The following is an 18561-nucleotide window of genomic DNA, read 5'->3' on the forward strand; positions in this document are numbered from 1 at the left end:
AATGACATACTAGAGAATGCTCGTAGATAATTTCATTAAGAGTGTATAGCACGTCATGGTATAGGTGTGATGGTGAGCATTGGCATGTGCTTACATTCAGTTCCTAACCTGAGGAGGCTGAATCATCATAATTTCTTGCAAACAGTCTTAAGGGCTGTATTTCTAACATTTCAAGTAAGCAGGTCAAATTGACTGATTCTGAAACAGGAAACCAACCACCTTCACATCATCTGGTTGCACGATGTTTCAGTTAAATGTTGTTTAGAGTGCACAAACCAGAATGGAACAATTTGTGGTTAGAGACAGTGTCTGTGGAAACATGAGTTTACAACACCTTTTCTGAACCCAGAGCAATACACATCTCTAGCAAATACATTCATATAACACACTCAAAACATAAACATGAACTAATTCAGTCATTTAGAGGCCAAAAGAAACATTTTTATCTTCAGTTGAACAAAGAGATTAGACTGCTCCCAATATGCTATGATCTAAAACACTTTGCACACTACATTTTAACACTGGATTTACATGCATTTTTAAACCCCTGGTTGAGGCTTTTTGCTGTGCTAAAACCCTTATTGCAGTTTATGTATCAATAAGTGTTCTGGGCTTTGGGACATGACAGGATGTGACTGTTGGTTTCCTGTTATGGCCTTCTCCAGTGCCAGAAACCTTAACATTGCCCATAGATACACTATATGGCCTTCAGAAAACAAACAAACAAACAAATAAAAAGAGTTGGGCATGAACTGGCACAAATGATTTTCTGTGATGTGCTGTGTGAATAAAAATATAAAGATTATAACTTCAGATCAAATTCAAAGTATACTTTGACAATTTAACTTTGGATAGTTTTACAAAATACAAATTTGCTTTGGCTGTTTAACAATCAGATTAGATATATGATAATAATTCATGTATTAATTAATATACACACATCAGAGTGTCAACAAATGTAACCTAAAACATATTCTGGATGATATAACCCTCAATCTATGAGGGGAAAAAACAGTTTCAAACCCCAAGTGCACCTGTAGAAGAAAGACCTCCCACCACTCTGAACCAATCAGATAAGAGTTGACATCCGCATTGAAGACCCTCGCTCTTATCTATCAGTCACTATAAGTCAGAAACTGAGATGGAGCAATCAAGAGTAACCGTCATCGCACTTGTGTGTAAGTCCATTTGTGTTTTAGTAAATGATATAACAGCTGCTGTAAATGAGGAAATATAAATAAATAAATAAATAAATAAATAAAAGCTATTTTTCATTTGAGCTAGTGTTATGTTTTTGCAGGCACTTTGTTCTTTGAAGACCAGAAAATCTTAGGAACAGAAGTGGACATCAGAGTTCAACCAGGACACAACATCACTCTTTTCTGTGACTGTGCGATTCCATTTGGTTCACACATCATTTGGATCAGAAACAGCTCACATGAAAATCAATCATCTCTATTAATAAATACTGAGTACCTGTTCACGCAAACCTTTCCACATTTCAGTTTTGTGTCCAAAAGCTCAAGTGACTATTTTTGGGATCTACATATTGAAAACATCAGTGTCTCTGACCAAGGACTGTATTATTGTGGAATAATAGAAAGAAAAATACGAAATGATGTAAATGGCCTCATAATCGTTTCAGATGAGTACCGGTATGGAAACAGGAGAACTCGTCTCTCAGTATTGGGTGAGAAAGCATTTTTACATTGTTCATGTTGCTACTCCTGGTAAATTCCGGAGAACCTATAGGCCCTACTTTATACAAAAAGACATATTATTAAGACAAGACCATATAATGTCAGCAGAAAGGGTTGCACACATAATTACCACTTTCCACAATTGCGTGGAAGTCTTCAGTTTTTTTCAATCAAATGTTTTTCTCATTTCTTTTCGATAAATGTTCACTGAGGTAATTTACTTTTAGAAATGTATCATCAACCTTGGGAGGCCAACCTAAAAATATGACATTTTCTTTTAATTTTATACATAAAGTGAAAAACCAACGTATCTTTTTGTCTCCTTATGCGTACAACTATATGTATCCAAAACAAAAGTGTATAGCCCCAGTGACGGCTTTTACCATAAACGGTACCTTTTTGTTTTTTCCAAAAAGTGTATGAGGTTTGCAGTTTTGGAATCCTGTCAAAATGTGATACATGTCTAAAAACAGCTTAAATTTTACAGTTACATTTTGAAGAACATTTTCTCTATAGACACATACTTTAATGTCTTGTAACAAAAAAAAAGCTATTGAACAGTTCAGGGGCGAAAATTTCATCAAAATGTTGGGGGGGACAATAAACATAACAATTCTCAAGAGCAATTTTTGAAGGGGACACCAAGGTTTTTTTGTTGTTGCCCCGTATGCATTTGTATTATTTTATTTCTTAAACAATTATTTTAAGAATATATCATTATATTATTTACAATACACATATTTTAATGATATCCCCACTCCACGATTTCGCCTATGGAACAGTTAACACACGTTGACCTTTTGTGACAACATGCTCCAATAATGGGCATCTCTCCCCATCACACCTTCAAATTTTCCAGCAAATAATTTATATATATATTTATATTATATTTATTACATTTTCTAAATTTCTGAAATGTAAAACATGTGACAACCTGCCCCAAGAAAAAGTGACAACTTGCCTTATACATTACATATATATATATACATTTTACTTTGAACACAGTTCAAACTTGCAGTTATAATTGACCTTTTCCTTAAAATAAAAAAATAAAAAATAAAAAGAGAGAGAGAGAGAGAGAGAGAGAGAGAGAGAGAGAGATGATAATTAATTCAAAATTATATTAATAGACTTTTGGACCCATTCTCTCTCTACGTATTTATTGTGGAGTAGCATGTAGGACCTTTTCTCTATGCTTCATATAAGTGCTGTGAATAACATAACATCATATACATTAAGTGATTTAAAACAAATTGCTTATATGTACTGTACATGTTCTGTTCAGAGCCAGCATCTCCTTTTGACGAGTCCACAATCTCCAACCATACTTTATCAATAAGCAGCCTCTGCTGGAAGCTGCTGTTCAGCGTGAGTCCTGTGTGTGTTCTCTTCTTCTTCATCATCTGTGTTTACTGCCTCTGTAAGAAGAAAACTACAGGTACTTATTCACTCCTGGACTCAATTCCTAAATTCAAAGGAATTGATCAGTTGCTAACTTTGTCAAACCAGGTTTAAATGTTGTTCTCATTTCTTTCCTGTAGGTTCTGGAGCAGATTGTGGGGAGAAAGCTGAAACACAGACTGAGAACAGACATGATGAGGTACTGCATTAAATGTGCATAAATTGAACCATTACAAGACTTTCCCATATGCATCTTTCCACAGTCAAGTTAAAGCCGCTCTGATCAGGCTCTGTGCAGCTCTAAATTCTGCCGAGAGATGTAATACCACATAAAAGCTGTATCAAATTGTACTTTACCCACATCAGCCTCTAGTATCAAAGGTGACTCAGATGCTTCTTTGGTTATTTTTTAATGAAATGCAGCCATCAGTGCAGCCTTAAACTTTGTCTTTGTCATGAATGAGCATATAGGTTTTTTGTTTATAATTTATAATTGCATATTTTATGAATACTTTCATATATTTTATTATAATATTTATGTTCATCTTTTCAAAATCATCATTATTACTGCAATTGTACAGTAATTCTTGTGTGATCATATTTTTGTAAATGCCACCATTGACTACACATTTTTGCCACTTCAGATGCGGCTTCTGTGCCACGTTTAATTACAGTATAAAGATGGCATTTCTCTCTTTATTGCACTAACAATTAAGATTTTATTTTACAGATTTGAATGATAATAAAAAAAATAAGTTAATATGCTTATTTCTCTCAAGCTAAACATTTAAGTAAACAAATTATTACAATTATTTTTTCAGGGTGCAGATGAAGTGTATTATACTTCATTGAACACGGCTTCCATACAACAAAAACAGCCGAAGAAAAAGAGATTGTCCAGTGACTTTAGTGCTTATTCTGAGGTCAGATTTAAAAGAACAAACTGCTAAAGAGGATTCTGGAATTCTCTGTGAGCTCAGCTGTTTTGAATATGATCATCAGGTTTAACATTAACTGAGTCATTAGAAGTTAGTTTTGCTCTGTAACAGTATTAATGAAGTACGTTTTTAAAAAAGCCTGTAATTTCATACCTGTAATCATAAAATTATTGCTATCATTAATTATTAGTATTTGTAAAATTAAACCGTATGTGTGGATGTGGTCACTGTAAATAAAGTGTTAATAAAAAATAAATAAAAGCCATGTTTTGCAGAATGTGCATGAATATTATATTATATTATTGATATATTGCAAATAGAAAATATATATATATATTTTTAATATCTGTAGAGCTTCAAGGCAAAATCTTGGGAGTGGAAAGTTAGTGCACACTGTCATTTTTTAATTTGTCTTTCACAAAACAGCGGGTACAAAACTTTTACTTCACTCAAAAGATGGGAACAAAAATAACATACCATAGGCATTAGCTACCTCAAAATATAAAAAATCCAGTATGCACTTATCTCCTATATATAATCTATTTTTGGTTATTTATAACTGTATTAAATTTGCAAACATGTTAGAGGATCTACTTTTATTCTATTCCTGAATATAACTTTTGTTTTTTAGAGCTCCCCTGGTGATTTTCATTAAGCTATTAGTAATCTAAAATACGCTAGCAATTTGGCTCTTTTTTTTTTGTTTTGTTTTTTTTTTGTCTTGCACTGTCTGTGTCGCTTGTGGTATTGTATTGCTGACGCATTCTTGGTTTAGGTGACAATATATTTTTTTTCTTAGTCACGAAGGTTAAAGTACAAACCACAACATTTTCCACTTCTGCAACAGATCGGGTAGTATAAAAATAAATGTGAGAAAGTTTTTTTTTTAATAGACTGGGGGAGTTACCATCTGTGTTGCGTCAAACATTATAAACAGAACATTGTATGCATTACAGTGAGGAAAATAAGTATTTGAACACCCTGCTATTTTGCAAGTTCTCCCACTTGGAAATCATGGAGGGGTCTGAAATTGTCATCATAGGTGCATGTCCACTGTGAGAGACATAATCTAAAAAAAAAAAATCCAGAAATCACAATGTATGATTTTGTAACTATTTATTTGTATGATACAGCTGCAAATAAGTATTTGAACACCTGTCTATCAGCTAGAATTCTAACCCTCAAAGACCTGTTAGTCTGCCTTTAAAATGTCCACCTCCACTCCATTTATTATCCTACATTACATGCACCTGTTTGAGGTCGCTAGCTGCATAAAGACACCTGTCCACCCCATACAATCAGTAAGAATCCAACTACTAACATGGCCAAGACCAAAGAGCTGTCCAAAGAAACTAGAGACAAAATTGTACACCTCCACAAGGCTGGAAAGGGCTACGGGGAAATTGCCAAGCAGCTTGGTGAAAAAAGGTCCACTGTTGGAGCAATCATTAGAAAATGGAAGAAGCTAAACATGACTGTCAATCTCCCTCGGACTGGGGCTCCATGCAAGATCTCACCTCGTGGGGTCTCAATGATCCTAAGAAAGGTGAGAAATCAGCCCAGAACTACACGGGAGGAGCTCGGTCAATGACCTGAAAAGAGCTGGGACCACCGTTTCCAAGGTTACTGTTGGTAATACACTAAGACGTCATGGTTTGAAATCATGCATGGCACGGAAGTTTCCCTGCTTAAACCAGCACATGTCAAGGCCCATCTTAAGTTTGCCAATGACCATTTGGATGATCCAAAGGAGTCATGGGAGAAAGTTATGTGGTCAGATGAGACCAAAATAGAACTTTTTGGTCATAATTCCACTAACCGTGTTTGGAGGAAGAAGAATGATGAGTACCATCCCAAGAACACCATCCCTACTGTGAAGCATGGGGGTGGTAGCATCATGCTTTGGGGGTGTTTTTCTGCACATGGGACAGGGCTGACTGCACTGTATTAAGGAGAGGATGACCGGGGCCATGTATTGCGAGATTTTGGGGAACAACCTCCTTCCCTCAGTTAGAGCATTGAAGATGGGTCGAGGCTGGGTCTTCCAACATGACAATGACCTGAAGCACACAGCCAGGATAACCAAGGAGTGGCTCTGTAAGAAGCATATCAAGGTTCTGGCGTGGCCTAGCCAGTCTCCAGACCTAAACCCAATAGATAATCTTTGGAGGGAGCTCAAACTCCGTGTTTCTCAGCGACAGCCCAGAAACCTGACTGATCTAGAGAAGATCTGTGTGGGGGAGTGGGCCAAAATCCCTCCTGCAGTGTGTGCAAACCTGGTGAAAAACTACAGGAAACGTTTGACCTCTGTAATTGCAAACAAAGGCTACTGTACCAAATATTAACATTGATTTTCTCAGGTGTTCAAATACTTATTTGCAGCTGTATCATACAAATAAATAGTTAAAAAATCATACATTGTGATTTCTGGATTTTTTTTAGATTATGTCTCTCACAGTGGACATGCACCTACGATGAAAATTTCAGACCCCTCCATGATTTCTAAGTGGGAGAACTTGCAAAATAGCAGGGTGTTCAAATACTTATTTTCCTCACTGTATATGTCATTAAAATCAACGCAATGGAACGACTGAAACAAATTATTCCATTAATGTTTTATTTATATAAAAAGTAAAAGCATTCTTATGACACCTTGATTTTCTAGTCTAGTCCATGATAGAAAGGTGTATGACTTTCTTTCTTCTGCAGAACACAAATGAAGATATTTAGAAGAATATCTCTGTAGGTCCATACAGTGCAAGTGAATGATGATCAGAACTCAGAAGGTCCACAAATTACATAAATGAGGCATAGAAGTGGTTAAATCCATTTCTTCTAAAGAAATATGATAGGTGTGGGTGAGAAACAAATCAATATTTAAGTCCTTTTTTACTATCTCCTTATGACCAGTCCCAACCAGTAGGTGGCTGAATGTGAAAGTGAAAGTCACTTATACACCAGAATGTGGAAGTGATAGTGAAAGTATAACTGATCTATTTCTCACCCACACCTGTCATATTGATTCAAAAGATGTGGATTTAACCACTGGAGTCATATGGATTACATTTATACTGCCTTTTGGGCCTTCAAAGTTCTGGTTCACTTCCATTGTGCGATGGACAGAGCTGAAATATTCTTGAAAACATTTTTAATTGTGTTTTGCAGAAGAAAGAAATTCATACACATCTGATGGCAGAAAGGTGACTACATGATGAGAGAATTACACATTTTGGGTGAACTATCCCTTTAAGAGCCCAGAAACACAAAAGAGTCAAAGTCTGAAAAGTTATATGAGATGTAACACAGTAAAAACAAGCTCAAACATTTCTCCATTTTTGGAACACAATTCTGGAGTAATTGTAAGAACACTCATTACAATGCACCAGAAACTTTTTTTATATTTTACCTTGGTGGTTGTAGCCATAAATCAATTTACTAATTAACGAATAGGTTATTTTGACCCATTCTTACAATTCTGTATGTCTATCCTCATTGTTTTTTATGACAACATAAATTCAACATGGCTGGCGAAAGTGGTAAGACTGTAAAATGGCAGGCAAAAGAAGGGCACACTCACAAACCTATCGGTTCAGAGAGGAACCCTTTGAATAGAATAGATTGCCCTTTGAATGTCTCTGCATTGTTCTGTCTTTTCTGAGTGCTGAAGTAAAGCAATTATTGATAATTTACAATTTACAAATTCATTCCATTATTAATTTGATCTGATTCCAATTTTATATTAATCTGACTCCAATTTAAATTGACCTCTAATTTAGATTAAAGCTCTAATTTTTTATGATCATTCTTTTAATATAACATTTTAAGCTATTGATTACTCTAAATCCTCTTCTATGTATTGTCCTTTTGATCTTCAAACAGAGTCTTTAAATTACTTTCTCCTACTCGGCTCTCCTAAGTGGCTGTCCTACCTGGTTCTGCTGAGTGGTTTACTCTGTATAAAGCTCTAATATTCTAACTGAAATTCTTTCAATGTTTTTCTCCTGCCCGGCTATATCCAGGGCGGTTTCTCATATATTAAAGCTTCAGTATAGTTCTGTTCTAATGTTCTAATGAAATTCAAACTGAAATTATTTAAATGGCTTCCTCCTGTATTAAAGGTCCAGTAATTAAATGATTTAATTTGCCAGGTAAGATTTAAAACGTAAGTTACAAAATCAATCAAAGCCAATTTTACATATGATCAGAATAAACAAACATTACTAAAAATAAATTACAAATCATACCTGACAATAAGAAATTAAAATTGCAATTACCTGATAGAAACTACACGCAGTAAACTGTGTGGGATCGTCTGACTACAGAGAACCTCAAGCTCTGGGCCAGCTTCCCTTAAATATCCAGACAGAATAAACATTGTGTTCCAAATGGTATTATCCTTTGAACAATGAGAATTTGGGGTGAATGGGTTCTTGGCTTCCTGGGGTTTAACCTTATTAACATACAGGCAAGGAGGGGGATAGACCTCCAGAATAATTCAGTATTTGGCAAAGACCTTAAAACTTTGTTGTCATTAGTTTTACAAACCTGGGAAAAAGAGCATTATACCAGTCGCACTGAGAACTCTTAAATGATATCAAACATGCCTAGTTACATTATTTGTTTTCACGTTTATTCTGTGTTACATTTTCACATATACATTTTGTGTGTCTCTGTGTGCCTTGTGGGGGAGACAAGGGGGAGAGAGAAGAGCTGGAGTTTGTGGGGCAGAATGTGGATGGCAGGATGTCTCAGGTGGACACAGTGATTAATTTTTTTTTCTCAGGTGTAGGTCTAATATGTGAGAGAGTTTGAGTGTTCAAATTCACTTGTATTGTAAGTGCCTCAAACTGCAACCTCTATTTTTGCTGTTTTGTTTTTTAGAAAAGGAGGAATGCGTTAAAATACATTTTTGTGGTAATCAACATAATGCCATAAATGCTGTCGATTGAGCTTGACTTGCATTCAGGACTATAGCAATGAATTCTAGGCCCCTTTCATATTAAATACAGTTGTATTTTGTGGGCCCCCCTGGACATGTCGGTCCCTAGAATAATTTTCTCCTTTCTCCCCATTAGCTACGGCCCTGCTTGTATTGAATCCGGAATATTCCTTTAACCCCCCAAATCAGTAAAAGACCCTCCACAGCAGAAGACCTTATAACGTCAGGTGCAACCATTTCAAAACATCTAAAAGAGAAACTATGGAATTCAGGACAATGTGTGTATGCGTGTTTGTTTCCTGTGTTGTTTCAGTTATCTATCTATAAATTGACCTCCCTAATCACCTGACACACACGAGCCAGACTATGAATTTGAATGCCAACAGACCATAGTGTATTCAACAAAGCCAAGAAGACAGAGAAAGAACTCAAGGAAAACAAGTGACATTGTGTTACATTTACCGTCACAATCTGGATGAATGCAGACAACATATGTAGGGATTCATGAAAAGAAAAAATCACTTCTGATTATTCCTTTGAGAATTCAAAAACTACTAATACAAATACACAGGTGGCCAATAGTTTGGAATAATGAATGAATATTACATTCATATTGCCCTTTTCTGACACTTCACATAGTGAACAGAAGACTTTCCTCAACCACCACCAGTGTGCAGCATCTACCTGGATGGTGTGACAGCAGACATAGTGCACCATAGGTCTCCCATCCATGTACTGACCAGGCTCAACATTGCTTAGCCTCAGAGGGCAACCAGTCTTGTGCTACAGGGTGATATGGCTGCTGATAATAACATACAGATTTTGCTGTTATTGAAAGAATGTGGTACTTTTATTCACCAAAGTGGTTTTTAACTGATCACAATGTATAGTCAGGATATTAATAATTTGAAAATGTATCATTACAATAAAAAATAAAAAATAAAAAAAAAGAATTCAGAACTTAAACTAAATCCTCCACATGCAGCAATGAAAGCTTTGCAGATCTTTGGTTTTCTAGCTGTCTGTTTGTCCAGATACTCAGCTGACATTTCACTCTTTGCTTCCTGTAGCACTTGCCATAGATGTGGCTGTCTTGTTAGGCACTTTTCAAGCACCTTATAGTCTAAGTGATCCCCAAAAATCTCAAAGGGGTTAAGATCCATAACACTCTTTTCCAATTATCTGTTGTCCAATGTCTGTTTCTTGGCCCACTTTGTTTTTCTGTTTCAAAAGTGGCGTTTTCTTTGCAATTCTTCCCATAAGGCCTGCACCCCTGAGTCTTCTCTATACTGTTGTACATGAAACTGGTGTTGAGTGGGTAGAATTCAATGAAGCTGTCAGCTGAGGACATGTGAGGCATCTATTTCTCAAACTAGAGACTCTGATGTACTTATCCTCTTGTTTAGTTGTACATCTGGCCTTCAACATCTCTTTCTGTCCTTGTTAGGGTAATTTGTCCTGAGACTGTAGTGTACACCTTTGTAGGAAATGTTCAGTTTTTGGGCAAGTTCAAGCATTGTATAGCCTTCATTCCTCAAAACAATGAATGCCTGATGAGTTTCTAGAGAAAGCTGTATCTTTTTTTTTCTCCATTTTTGATCTAATATTGACCTTAAGACATGCCAGTCTATTGCATAAAGTGGCATCACGAAAACAAACACAAAGAAAATACCAAGAATCATTTAACAAACCAAATAGCTTTCAGCAGTGTTTGATATAATGGCAAGTGATTTTTTAAGTGCCAAATTAGCAATTTAGCATGATTACTCATGGGTAAGGTGTTGGAGTGATGGCTGCTGGAAATGGGGCCTGTCTAGATTTGATCAAAAATTACTTTTTTCAAATAGTGATGGGGCTGTTTTTTTTACATCAGTAATGTCCTAACTATACTTTGTGAATGCCACTTTGGTTAATTAAAGTACCAGTTTCTTTCCATAAGAGCAAAATCTGTACATTATTCCAAATATTTCACCACCAGTGTAAATTTTATGGATTACTTTCATGCTGCCTTTATTTGTGTTTTTTGTAGCTTCAAAGATCTGTCCACCATTCTCTTGCATTGTATGCACCTACAGAATATATTTCACAAAAATATTTGTTTGTGTTCTGCAGAAGAAATAAAGTCATACACATCTGGGATAGCATGAGGGTGAATGAATGATGATAGATTTAAATTTTTTTGGTGAACCATTCTTTTAATTTCATATATCTCAAAACTACTAGATGGCAGCATAGCACTTATTGTGCTTTAAAGACTGTCTGGTTACATAACGTCCCTTTTCTTCCAAGTCACTTCCTCAATTCTTCTTTTTAAATCTTGTGTGTGTGTGTGTGTGTGTGTGAGGGTGTATTTATCACTTTGTGGGGACCAAATGTCCCCATAAGGATAGTAAAACCCGAAATTTTTGACCTGGAGGGGACATTTTGTCGGTCCCCATGAGGAAAACAGCTTATAAATCATACTAAATTATGTTTTTTGAAAATGTAAAAATGCAGAAAGTTTTCTGTGAGGGTTAGGTTTAGGGGTAGGGTTAGGTTTAGGGGATAGAATATAAAGTTTGTACAGTATAAAAACCATTATGTCTATGGAAAGTCCCCATAAAACATGGAAACACTACGTGTGTGTGTGTGTGTGTGTGTGTGTGTGTGTGTGTGTGTGTGTGTGTGTGTGTGTGTGTGTGTGTGTGTGTGTGTGTGTGTGTGTGTGTGTGATAAATCCATGCATTATTTCAGACAATGCTGTGGCTTTGTTGTGTTTTATTGTCAAGTGTCAAAATGATTGCTATAATATACATGCCAAAGTTAGTAAATGGCTTATATTGACATATTATTCAAGTTTATCTTTTATTTATTTGAATTAGATCAGAAATAGTTGTTGGAGGGGGATTTTAAGATGTCATAAAGGTCACCTTGCAAGCTCTGCCAGCTGAACACTGCCTTGTGCTTGATGTCGTGTCATTGATGTTGCACCGTTAAAGACACGCCATTGATTTTGTTTTGTTTTCATGAATCACCAAAAACAAAAGAAGAATGTGGAAATGAAAGTGGACATTATAGTAAAAAAATAAATATTGATCTGTTTCTCACCCACACTGTTCTTATCGCTTCAGAAGATTTGGATTTAACCACTGGAGTCGTTGGATTACTTTTATGTTGCCTTTATGTCCTTTTTTGAACTTCAAAGTTCTGGCTACTATTCACTTGCAAAATGTGAACCAACAGAGCAGAAATATTCTTCTCAATATCTTCATTTGTGTTTAGCAGAAGAAGGAAAGTCATACACATCTGGTATGCATGAGGATGAGTAAATGATGAGAGATTTTTTGGGTAAACTATCCCTTTAATAATTAGGTTCAATTGTTTGTTTGTTTCTCTACAATGACCAATAAACCAATCAGCACATCCATCCAGTGCAAAGAGAAGTGAGAGAATATGCCATTTTAAATTGGCAAATATCTTGCCATAATTTTGCTGTAAAGTGGCAGTGTCAACATAAATGGAAATCTTGAAAGTGTTGTTCAGACTACTAAATTGAAAATGCCAGTTCCTCTTGTGTTCCAGCTGCTTTCAAAGGTTAACCTACATCTCTCTTTCATGTCTGTGTTCAGTCACCAGCAGTTAGATGGGTGGCACAGTTTGTGCCTGTCCCTATATATGCAATGCCACCAGATGTACTGCTTTGGGTTATCTAGTGAATTCCGACAATATCCATGATCTTTGGTTATTATCTACTGTACATGTGAAATCAGTTTTAATTCTGTAATTACTTAATTTCTCAAACTTTTGATTGGGCTAAGTACTGTTCATATACAAATCTAATCCAGCTACTCCAGGTTACAACAACGTGACAATATGTTGAACTGGAATTTGGGCTATATAAGACATTTTCTTTTTAAGACATGCTAAGACAACATGAGTAACACATTAAGACATGTCGCTCATCATCTGAAGTTGTTCATCATTTTGACACATGATGCAATGTCTGCCAGCATCTCATTGGGTTCCTGAGGTGTCAAACACTCATATGAGAAAGCACTGAGAAGCACGGCAAAGTTAAAGATTAACACAACCGATAATCAAAATGACCATATTATGCTCAAATTGGGATATTTTACTTACTCAAAATGCATATTGTCATAATAAATGATTTTAAAAGGTTATTTTTACAAAATGGACTGAAAGCAAGGTTTCCACTATTAAAAAGAAGCCAGAAGCTCTTTGAAAAAATGGTGGTGAACAGAATCCACTGGCTACAAAAAATATTAAGAGGGCGTAGATATGAGGTAATGCTAGATTACAAACTGTATAAAAAATGAGGGTTTTGACCAAGAGGGTCAGATCAAAGCTCGTGTTTGTTGGTTTGCTCAATAAACTCTAACCTTTGGAACCTGGAACTCCTGACTTCAAGAGTTTTCTTATTGAGAGGGAAGATGTCTTTGACACATTACGACAATGATTAAACACAATAGAAAAAAATATTGTGTTTAACTGCATTGTGCATGAACTTTGAGCATGCATTCAAGCCAACACAGACAAAACCACATTGGGGCCTACAGGCAACAGGAAACATTTCTGCTTGGTAACCAGCGATGAACTGAAAGATATGAAATATGTAATGAGAGTTCAGCACAAATAATATATTTAAGCAGACATGATAAGGGCATTCAAAAGTAGTTAGAATGAAAGGGTTGAAGGTGTCATGTTTTGTCATTATCGGATTTCGGATCTATCAACCCACTAACAACCCTTTGAATTCAACCCATTTGTTTCTAGAAGACCTTCACATTGCACCTATTTCAAACGATATGAATCTGACCTGAATTGTGTGTGTCATATTAGTGGGACACCTAAAATGCTATGTGATTGGGCTTAGACCTGCAACACCAGTTTCCTTTCACAAAGTACACTGTAAAATGCTAATTGACAATTGGTACTTTATAGAGCTGTTTTTACCTGCTTTTACCTGCTCAGCTGTTTTTACCTTGAAATTAGTTTTATTGGTGTAACCTAATGTAGTCAGGTTGATTCAGAAATGCTAAATAATATTTTTGACTTTCAGTTTTTAGATTATACTTTTTTTGTAGTGTAAGACACAGATGTTTTCAGTAATAAAACTGCTGCTTTAAAGAAAGAAGAACCAGGTGTACAGTGCAACCAAATCAAAGCAAAAGATCTAAAGGATGCTGGAAAGAGGTCGACATGCTCTCACATTACATATCTATGTCCAGCCCACTTCTGTCTTCAAGCATTGTATTTAAAATGCTTCCATGGACGTTAACCAATCAGATGAGAGATGACAACTGCATAAAGACCCTCACCAGCGTTAGTTATTCACAATAATGCACACATTTTAGTTTGTGAATCGCCATTAAAAAGAAGGAAGAAGTTGCTCAAAATTACTCATTGAGATGGAGAGATCAAGAGTTACTGTCATTGCACTTATATGTAAGATTTTTTTCTCAACAATTTAATGAAATATAATCATTTTGTAATAATTGTAAGTGCTCAATAAAGTAATTTTGTGTTTTCAGATGTTTTATTGCTCAGTCAGAAAATAATCTACACTGCAGAAATGGAGATGAATGTCAGACCAGGAGACAACATCACTCTCTACTGTGACCGTACTTTAACTCATGGGATCAGCATTTTATGGATAAGAAACTGCTCTCATGAAAATCAACCCTCTCTCATGATGGACTATAGGACAGTGGACCAATACGCTTTCAAACGTTTCAGCTTTATTTACAACCCCCACAATAGTTCCCATGATCTACACATAACTAACATTAGTGTCGCTGACCTGGGACTGTACTACTGTGGAGAAGAAGAGACTCAGGTACATACAAATAAAGATGGTTTCATATACTCAGTTAAAGTGTACTACTATGGAAGCCGAACAACTCGTCTCTCTATTGCAGGTAAGAAAACACTGCTAAATGTTATTTTATCATTACTGTGTATTTCTGGAGAACAATAAGTTTGACCTTTCTCAGTGAACAAACAATACAAACAGAACAATTATAATTAGCCCTTAACATGTATTGATTATGTTCGTTTTATTTCGAGCCAGTGAATTCCTCTTCTGGACCCTCCACCACCATCTCCCCATCTCTTGTATCAGACTGTATCCTCTGCTGGAAGCTGCTGTTCAGTGTGTGTCCTGTGTGTGTTCTCCTCTCTTCACTTCTCTCCTCCACTTGTGTATACTGTCTCTGTCGTACTCCAACAGCAGGTACACATTTACAGTTTCTTTCCTTGACACCTTTATTACAATGATTTTCAATTAAACTGAGTGTCTTTGGTTCTTTGTGAGTAGTTAATGTTGCAAACCAATTTTAAATGTTTAAAAAACTGCAGTCTTATATTTCCTGTTCCCAATCACTCGACGTTATGTCGATGTAATGACACTACGGGTTGCTCTTGAGAGCCTCAAAACACCTCATGTCTTTGAGAAAAGGCAAATAAGAATTGGCGATTGGAATTTGCATGCCACTTTCCAGAACATACGGGTATAAAAGGGAGCTGGAATGCAGAGTTTTTTATTCCGAGCCGAGTGGTTGTGTATCAGCGAGCTGACTTCCACTGCTGTTCCATTCACCTCTTCAAGAAGCATTTGCTGTTGGATATACAATGCATTCCAGCGGCTTTCTCTCCATCTGCACGCTCAATGCAGAGTATGCCCCTGGGCACTTCGACAGCGCAAAAAGTCTGTATTTCTCCTCTAAAGAGTATATTTCCAATTTAGAGCAAACACATTGATGTTGAACGTCTTTTTAAGGATGCCTTTCTGTCTCTGTGTAGTTCCTGGGTGCGGTTGTTACCTCTGGCGTTCACAATCGCTGTCTCAAGTATCTGGGTTATGATCACATTGAGGAAGCATTCATGGATTGTTCATGTTCTCACTGCGAGAACATGACCATGGGAATGCTGCGGTCGCAGCTTTCCTTCTTCCGGGGGAAAGCCACTTCAGCTGTCCCCCGCTGGTCCTTCTACCTATGGTATGAGGCAGCCCCGGTTGACGCTGAAGGATATTTGGAGGCTTCAATGGGTACGGTTCCGCCAGATAATCCCCCATGGACCACTCATTCCCAGACATGCTTGTAAGCTTCCATCCAGTTCTGGGATGAGACATGCAGCTCGCCTCAGTGCCAGCCTAATGTCTCTTTCGGAGCTCGCGGGTTAGATGAGATGTCGATTGCTTCATCGGACAGCGCCTTGGTGATGTCAGACGCAGAGGACTCGACCGGGCTGGCGTCTTTAGGTGGGCCGGCCCAGTCTGAGGCCGATGTGAAACTGACCGCCATGCTTTCCCAGGCTGCTGCGAGTGTCAGGCTAGAGTGGAACCCTCCACCCGTCCCTGAGCACTTGCGGCTTGACAACTGGTTCTTGGGGTCGGCTTGCGACCACGCCCCCCACCAGTCCCCTTCTTCCCGGAGATGCAAGGACTACGTCGTTTCTGGCGACCAAACCCTACACGCTTCTGCCCTGCATGCCATGGCCCTCCTACAGGTCCATCAGGCCAAGGCTCTAAAAGAGCTGCACAAGGGTAGTTCTGATCCCGATGTGCTGGAAGAACTGCGCTCTGCGACCGATCGCACCCTTCGTGCAACGAAGGTCATGGCGCAGTCAGTGCTGAACTGCCTGAACTTATCCAGACAGAGAACCCTCCTAGGCCGTGCCTCTTTCCCTCATGTGACCTCTCCATGGTCCTGCTGGGCCTTCAGAGAGCCCCGTTCGAGCCCTTAGAGTCAGTTGAGTTAAAGGCCGCCTCATTAAAGACCATCCTCCTGACCGCGCTCACTTCCATCAAGAGCTTCGGGGACCTGCAAGCGTTCTCTGTCAGCGAAACATGCCTTGCCCAATGAATGTGGCATCCTCGTGGGCACTGGCCAATGGCACCTCTCTGACAGACATATGCAGAGCAGCGGGCTGGGCAACACCCAATACCTTTGTGAGATTCAACAATCTCCGGGTCGAGGCGGTTTCATCCCGTGTTCTTTCAGGTATGAACATGTAAGTTTCATAATGCGGGACAGCTGGCAGGGTGTACCGCTTGCATATAGTGCCTATCCCCTCCAGGAGGTGAAGTTGTGTGCTATTTTCTCCCATGCGAGTTCACAGACCGTGAACCCTGGATGTCCTTCCTCCTAGCCCTCTGACTCACAAATTCAGACGAGGAATTCGTAGTCGGACCCAGTACGTGTGCTAATGTGCCCTGTGCTGGGGTAAGTGCTCCACAGGTGTCCGTTACCCGGTTACCTCCTGTGATGTATCTTCCGTGGCAGACCTGCATCTCCCTTGGGCAGAGCTCTCTTTGCCCTGGTTCGCTTTGATGTAGAGCTCCTCTATGAAAGGCAGGACCTACCACCACGCCCCCTTCCATGTGCGGCCTTAAGCCCATGTGACATATTTGCCACATGTTTACCCCCCCCCCCCCCTTTGGGGTAGGGTGTGGTCTCTGCGGGGTCTTTTCCTCCTGAAAGAATAGGAAAGGAAAAGAACGCAGATGCATTTTATGAGCTTTTAAAAGCCGCAGCCGAATTTATACTCAGTGGAGAGAAAACTTCTCACTTCTCACCTGCTCCCATACTAGACACATCTCTCATTGGCCTTTTCTCAAAGATATGAGGTGTTTTGGGGCTCTCAAGAACGACCCCTATTGACACTACATCGACCCAACGTCTAGTTCCCTCCATCAGGGAACGGAGTTTATGACAGTAACTAAGACGTTCTCCAAGTTCCTTCACTGCTTGACTTTAATTCAAGAATTTATATATGGTGGCCCCAAAAAGTATTTGGACACTTAAGGCACACTTAGAAATTTATTTGCATTTTAAATAAAAATATCATTATACGTATGATTTCGCAATACATAAAAAAAATATCAAACAAGTTGGCATTTATTTATAAGAAATATAGGTAGCAAAATCACACTTTTCAAGCAAAATATTTCACAAAAACTATCATTGATGTTTCTTAGGTTTTAATGATTAAACAATAGATATTTTATTAGAAATTAAGACAAACTGTAATTGGACACATTTCTATATGTCAAACTTTGTGGAATATGTCCATTGCTTGGGGCATCTGTGTAATCTTGAGGGGAACTGACTTTCACTAAACTGACATTCACTTCAAATCACCTTCATACCAGATAAAAGTTATCACACAAATGGAAATTTAATGTAAACGTAGTATAGCACATTTGTTTTGTTTTTTTGCAGATGCCACTTGGTTTGGTATTTTGATTTGAATGCAATTAAAATAATATCAATGGACTTAAGTATCCAAAAATGCCTCTTTTAATACTTTTTATGACCACTGTAGTGAAGTGTTTTAAACTTGAAGATTTTATTGGGTAGCTACCATAGAAATCACATACATATATTACTACATGTACAAAACATGACCTTACCAATTGCTGTGTAGATATTTTGAGAAAATAAAAAGAAAAGATAAAATATTAAATGTTTTTAAAACGTTTGATGACTAATAAAGCTGTGCATTTCAATATTCCATGTTGCATAGTGTTATAGTATTTTTGTTAATGACATGCTATATGTTTAGGATTACAAAACACATT

General features: G+C 37.6%; 1 protein-coding gene across 1 annotated transcript; it reads left to right on the forward strand.

The window, feature by feature from the left end:
* Positions 1 to 1141: 1141 nt before the first annotated feature.
* On the forward strand, positions 1142 to 4295 carry LOC127652210 (uncharacterized). The gene is made up of 5 exons (XM_052138343.1): positions 1142 to 1178; positions 1301 to 1690; positions 2986 to 3138; positions 3242 to 3300; positions 3923 to 4295. Exons 1-5 carry the CDS (start codon positions 1142 to 1144, stop codon positions 4049 to 4051), a joined length of 768 nt encoding a protein of 255 aa, XP_051994303.1. The 3' UTR covers positions 4052 to 4295.
* The last annotated feature ends 14266 nt before the right edge of the window (positions 4296 to 18561 follow it).

The sequence above is a fragment of the Xyrauchen texanus genome, chromosome 11, assembly GCF_025860055.1.
Source record: "Xyrauchen texanus isolate HMW12.3.18 chromosome 11, RBS_HiC_50CHRs, whole genome shotgun sequence".
In the NCBI taxonomy this organism is placed as follows: Eukaryota; Metazoa; Chordata; class Actinopteri; order Cypriniformes; family Catostomidae; genus Xyrauchen; species Xyrauchen texanus.

Excerpts from the sequence above, each read along its gene's own strand:
- LOC127652210 (XM_052138343.1), top strand. The coding sequence starts at position 1,142 with ATGGAGCAATCAAGAGTAACCGTCATCGCACTTGTGT. Across the intron at positions 1,691-2,985 it reads AACTCGTCTCTCAGTATTGG|AGCCAGCATCTCCTTTTGAC; the intron begins GTGAGAAAGCAT and ends TGTTCTGTTCAG. Across the intron at positions 3,301-3,922 it reads CTGAGAACAGACATGATGAG|GGTGCAGATGAAGTGTATTA; the intron begins GTACTGCATTAA and ends TTATTTTTTCAG.